The following is a 5,691-nucleotide window of genomic DNA, read 5'->3' as shown; positions in this document are numbered from 1 at the left end:
ATGTAACTCATCAGTTTGAATTAAGTCAAGCATATGATTCATTATCACTCGTCTCTTTGCATTTTGAGTTTTAGATGTAACCAGGATAATTCAGGTGGACTCAGACCTTGGCTTGTTTCACTACTGTGTGATGTTGACTGGACTAGGAATGTGTCTGTTGATATATGTGGGTGGAGTAACATGTTGGATGTACACGGAACTGTCGGGTTATGTTTTGAAGTCCAGCTCCTCCTGATCCTGGGATTTGGGGTCAGGACTGTGTATGCTTGTTGTCTCAGTGCAGCACCTCCCTGTTGGTGGATCTGGACTGAGTGGAGTAGATGTGGAGCTGAGGGAGGTCAATGCCGTCATTGTGCAGCTCCTCCTGCTTCTGCAAACCCTTAAGTTTTAACACCAGCTCATGGATGAACACCTGACAGTTGGAGAGAGTGTGTTAGAGTCCCATGCAGCCCCCACAGGTCATTACAGTCACTGGATCCTCGCTATGTGATGAACACGGCTGCATTACATTGGTGAACAGCATTACAGTTGTTACATCAGACCACAAACTCTACAGACACATCTGGGCTCGGAAAAACAGATTAGATGGAGTCTGTAAACAGGACAAGGTGTTTACATGCTGCAGCTTTTTTGTTATTATTGAAACAGCTTAAGTCTCCTCATAAGGTCTTAGTGTTTACTAAGATACTGAAGATACAAATCACCTCACAAAGACATGGATTAGTTTTGTGCTCAATAATGAACTAAACCAGTTTTTATCAATCAAAAAGAAAGAATGACTTTCAGATAGCAACTATTTTCAGTAGTGGATTAATTTGCCACCATTTTTTTGTTTAGTATTTGGAGCAGCAGTACAGTGTGTGTGATTGAATCTTGAGCCCAGAGGTAACAAAAATGCACGTGTTGTCACTCAAGTTTCCTAAGCAACTGGAGAACATCTCCACTTTCAACCCTGCATGCAGACTCTGCAGAAGCTGCAGCATCAGCCTTGTTTATTACCTGGGTGCTGTTGTTACAGGAATGAAGGATGAGCTGGAAAACAGAGAAAAACACATGAGTAACAGTGAGGATGACAGACTTGCTGATTGATCACATCATTGCTGACCTGCAGCCTATGTGTCCGCTCCTCATCTGTCTTCAGGTCCAGCAGGTCATCAATGTTCACCTCCTCTGGCATCTCCTCCTCCTGAACAACATCAAACAACTTCAGATTCCTGGGGCTTTTCATCTTTGGAGGATGCTATTTTGTACACCTTCTCACACCTTCGTTCATATCCTGTGTTTGATCTGTTTTTCATAGAGACTGGCACATTTTCTGAAGTTCACTAGAGGTGAAGCACACACAGAGCTTTACAAGTTTTAAGAATGCCGTGAACACACACGGCATTCCCAGCTATCTACACCTGGCTTGACATAACCACGCCTTTTCATCCTGGCTTGGCAAACCCCTCAGGAGTTGATCAGTTAGTTCAAGGTGAGCAGCCATCACACCAATGGGGTATTGCACAAAAGTAAAACAAAGAAATCCAGGATAACAGAGCAGAGAGCGGCTTGATCTGGTGTAGTTGGCGCATCTTAGCTTTCTTGGTTGCATGTTTGCTGAGCCAGGCTATGCTGTGCTAATTGACATTTCTTTTACAAAACTCACAGTCAGAACTGTCTACATCAAGCATCTTGAGATAGAGATAGAGCTTACAGAGGTAAAAATTAAACTAAAGAAGAGAAAGCTGCAAGAAATGGAGCTTGATTTGGAAATCAAACGCAGGACCCTCAGGAAACTGGACCAGCAAATGCAGAAACTAGAAGGAGAAGTGAGTATTTCAGTACACACTGTAAATGTAACTGTTATACAGTGTATTAATATTTGTTACTTTTGCCTTCTATTCAAGGTTCCAGACAAATGAGGACTGGCAAAAACAAAAAAACCAAACTAGAAAACATTGTGGTGTCCCTTTTTCATGAACGTGTACACCATTGATTTTGTGAAGTACTGTATTTTTGATATATAGCCTGATATAGTTTTGTGGTCTAGGAGTAGAAAGAAAGTATATTTCATAGAGCTGACTGTGCCTTGGGAGGATTTAGTTGAAGAAGCATATGAAAGGAAAAAGCTCAGGTATGCAGATTTAGGTAAGGATGCTGAGCAGCGAGGATGGAAGGTTAGGATTTGTCCAGTGGAAGTAGGATGTAGAGGGTTTGTAGCAAGATCTGCTGTTGCTTTGTTGAGGGAGTTAGGAGGAAGCGGCCAGAGGGTGAGTAAAATAGTGAAGGAAATGTCAGATGAGGCAGTAAGATCTAGTCAGTGGATTTGGGTTAGAAGAGGTAATAGTAGCTGGGGGCCCAGCAGGGGGAGCTCTTAGATAGACAGACTCTAGGGAGAAACAGAGGAAGAAATCCAGGATCGGGAAGTGTATTTAAGTGGGGGTGTGGCCTGTTTGAGCCTCTTTGCCACCATGTGGTTAGTCCAGGTGAGTTGGCCTGTGTTGGTGTGTTGATTTTACTTGAATATAGGATTGTTTAGATGAGGTTAGTCGCTGAATCTGCTAGTGTAGCTTGTACTGCATCCACCTCCTGCACCCTCTATACTCTCATGCCCCCTACCCGAACCAGGGTCTGTATCCCATCCCTACTTTTATCTCCACCTCTTCTGTTTCTCCCCCCTACCCGAACCAGGGTCTGTATCCCCACCCCGCTTTCACTGGTGCAATTGGTGAGAGGTTAGAGTAGTTGACAGTGGTGTTGCTTGAAATAGTTCTTTGTGTTTGTGCCTTTTCGACACCATGCGGTTAGCCTAGGAGAATTGGCCTTTGTTGGAGTGTTGGCTTTGGCTGTTCAGGTGAGTTTAGTTGCTGAATCTGCTAGTGTGCTAGTGTAGCTTGTATTGCCTCCACTTCCTGCACGCTCTATACTTTCATGCCCCCTACCCAAACCAGGGTCTGTAGCCCCACCCCGCTTTCACTGGTGCAATTGGTGAGAGGTTAGAGTAGTTGACAGTGGTGCTTGAGATAGTTCCTTTTGTGTTTGTGCCTCTTTGACACCATGCAGTTAGTATAGGTGAGCTGGCCTGGGTTGGAGTGTTGTTTGAGTATAGGACCATTTAGGTGAGTTTAGTTGCTGAATCTACTAATGCAGCTTGTATTGCCTCCACCTCCTGCACCCTCTATACTTTCATGCCCCCTACCCGAACCACGGTCTGTATCCCATCCCTACTTTTATCTCCACCTCTTCTATTTCTCCCCCCTACCCAAACCAGGGTCTGTATCCCCACCCCGCTTTCACTGGTGCAGTTGGTGATAGGTCAGAGTAGTTGACAGTCATGCTGTTTGAGATAGTTGTCTTTGTGTGAGACAACTCACACAAAGGCTGGCATGGTGATGGCTGGCATTAGGGGGTGACTCTGGGACGCCAGTGTTCACGGTCTAGCCTTCTGGAGGTGTTGTGGGCCTAACTAGACGAAACACCGGTGAAAGGAGGTTCCCACCTGATGACCCCAAAGACATGATAGCTATCACCGCTCACTGGCCTAGTTGGATATTATCTGTAGGGAACATAGAGCAGGGCGAAAGTTTGTTGCTAGGAAGGTGATCACTGAGTCTGATCCATTTTTTTTCGCGCTATTAAGTGCACTTAAAATCCTTACATTTTCTCAAAAATCGGCAGTGCACCTTATGTGTGAATTCTTGTTCTGCTTTCTGACCTCGAACCAATTTTATGTGGTACACTGCGCTCAAAAATATGGCAAAATGGTGTAGTGCGACTTTGGTAAGTGACGAAGCCGCTCCGCTTGATGGATTGTCGGAGCAATCCCAGCTGACACAGGGATGTTGTGTTAATGTTGGCCCTTGGTTGGATAGGGGTTGCAATGTCAGACGTTAGATAACTTATGTAGTTCTGGCAAGCAACCATCATCCAATAATTAATTATAATTATAATTATAATTAGACGTCAAGCCAACATTAGGTTTTTAACGTAAAAACCAATTTTCAAATCCATATCAGGAATTTGAAGGATTTGTGGAAGACGAATGATTTAAAATTAGTGTATTTTTTCTGTATTTGTCACAACTGCACAATATTCTGAGTTATTGTGAGTTAAAGTTCAACTTACCTGTTTCGTTTTGCTTTACATATGTTTTATCATGCACCTGATAACACAGTGTGCCTTATGTATGAAAATAGACCCGTTCATTGATATTGCGCCTTCTAATGCGGTGTGCGTTATGGTCCGCAAAATACAGTAGAATTTAAAAGATAACCCCACACTGTCTGCTACCAATGCAAGACAAAATGCACAGACACAGCAAAAAGTAATGTGAGATTGTTTTATTAAAGATGTGTTAAATCCAAAAATTAAGTGAAAAAAATTTCAATATGTTGCTCCCTGACCAGTCTGCCATTAATGTCTTATGGCAAAACTGGGAGCATTTTCCCAGTCAACGTCGACAGCCTCTTGGGGGTCCCCTCCTTTCTCTGTGCATGCAACAGTGACATCACAGGCCCTGTCTCGATTCAAGTCCTGGTTTTGCCATGTGCATGGTTGTAGGCCTGCTGTGGTGGGGGCTTGGTGTCCGCAAGGGGAGTCAGGAGGAATGACTCACAGGCACAGCCTTTGTCCCCCAGCAGCACACCAGAGAATTCACCTGATAATACAAGATATAATTTATAAAACTACACAGCAGAGTTAAACACTCATAATGTCCAAGGTGCTTACAAATAAAATGTGTGGCTTACCTTGTGAGACTCTTTTGTAAATTGAACTAGCCCGAAAGACTGTGGTCATGCACTGAGCCAGGCCACTTTGCCTCTAAATCACATCATCGTATCACATCAGGATGCTGATATTTTAAACTGGTCATACAAACAAATATCCTTAAAACGTGTCCCATTTGTTGACAGTCACAATCAAATATTTCAGATTTTCACAACATTTGAAATAATAATTACAATTTAATTATTATGAAACGTTGGTGGTTGTGGGGAGGATAGGGGTCATGAAGTAAAAAGGGTGGGGCCCTGATTCTGTAGCCTGAGCCTGATCCTGAATCCTGCTCCCTTACAGTTTGATCTCTGGTCATTTCATATGTTGGTGTGCTTGCAATTAAGAAAAAACTGTGGTCCTGGATCCGGACTCACCCGGCCTCTGTAGAGCTCGTCCAGTCCACAGTCAATCCACTTCTCCACATCCAGCCTCCTTTGCAGCTCTTTGCGATTGTATTTGACTGTGATCCGGGCCTGGCGACGCCGCAGACTGGGATCCCGTCCTCCGCCAGCGCGGCTCTGTGACTGATCATTACACGCCTTATTTACCCGCCGCCCGACTCGGTTCGCCGCCATGTGGACCGAGCAGACGAGGACAAAAATCCCCAGATATTAAATTAGTTTTTAATGAAAAACAAAATATATCAGGAGGAAAAGGGAAATTTGTTCCACTCAGAGAAAAACACCGCTGGCGAAAACAGTAATATCAGACGATTTCTTAAAAAAAAAAAAAAAAAAACTTCAAATTCTTTTTTAAATTAAAAAGTAAAGAATTCACTGACTCCGGGAAATACGTGTAAAGGCAGAAATAGCGAGAAGACTGAATCCTGACCGGACTCTGAGCAGGGATGGTGCTGCTGCATTCACGTGCTGTCGGGATTATTCCAACCCACTCAGGCACCGAAGCACGTGCAGTAACGGGTCTGACATTCGG

General features: G+C 43.9%; 1 protein-coding gene across 2 annotated transcripts; it reads right to left on the bottom strand.

The window, feature by feature from the left end:
* Positions 1-274: 274 nt before the first annotated feature.
* LOC115052751 (protein phosphatase 1 regulatory subunit 14A-like) lies at positions 275-5,453 on the bottom strand. Of its 2 annotated transcripts, XM_029517059.1 has the most exons (4): positions 5,133-5,453; positions 1,106-1,186; positions 1,000-1,032; positions 275-412 (listed from the first exon to the last, which is right to left on the bottom strand). In XM_029517059.1, the coding sequence occupies exons 1-4, from the start codon at positions 5,331-5,333 to the stop codon at positions 275-277; spliced, it is 453 nt and encodes a 150-aa protein (XP_029372919.1). In that variant the 5' UTR covers positions 5,334-5,453. The 2 variants fall into 2 exon arrangements, with proteins under 2 accessions (XP_029372919.1, XP_029372920.1); XM_029517060.1 differs by lacking the exons at positions 275-412; positions 1,000-1,032; positions 1,106-1,186 and adding exons at positions 4,433-4,639; positions 4,731-4,803.
* Positions 5,454-5,691: the final 238 nt, after the last annotated feature.

Source organism: Echeneis naucrates, chromosome 13 (genome assembly GCF_900963305.1).
Source record: "Echeneis naucrates chromosome 13, fEcheNa1.1, whole genome shotgun sequence".
Classification (NCBI taxonomy): Eukaryota; Metazoa; Chordata; class Actinopteri; order Carangiformes; family Echeneidae; genus Echeneis; species Echeneis naucrates.
The sequence above is the reverse complement of the archived record's forward strand: the minus strand, read 5'-3'. Positions and strand labels throughout refer to the sequence as shown.

Coding starts and splice junctions, on each gene's coding strand:
- LOC115052751 (XM_029517059.1), bottom strand. CDS start 5,333: ATGGCGGCGAACCGAGTCGGGCGGCGGGTAAATAAGGCGTGTAATGAT. Junction 1,033..1,105: donor AGCGGACACATAGGCTGCAG/GTCAGCAATGAT, acceptor TCTGTTTTCCAG/CTCATCCTTCATTCCTGTAA. Junction 413..999: donor CCTGTAACAACAGCACCCAG/GTAATAAACAAG, acceptor TCCAACTGTCAG/GTGTTCATCCATGAGCTGGT.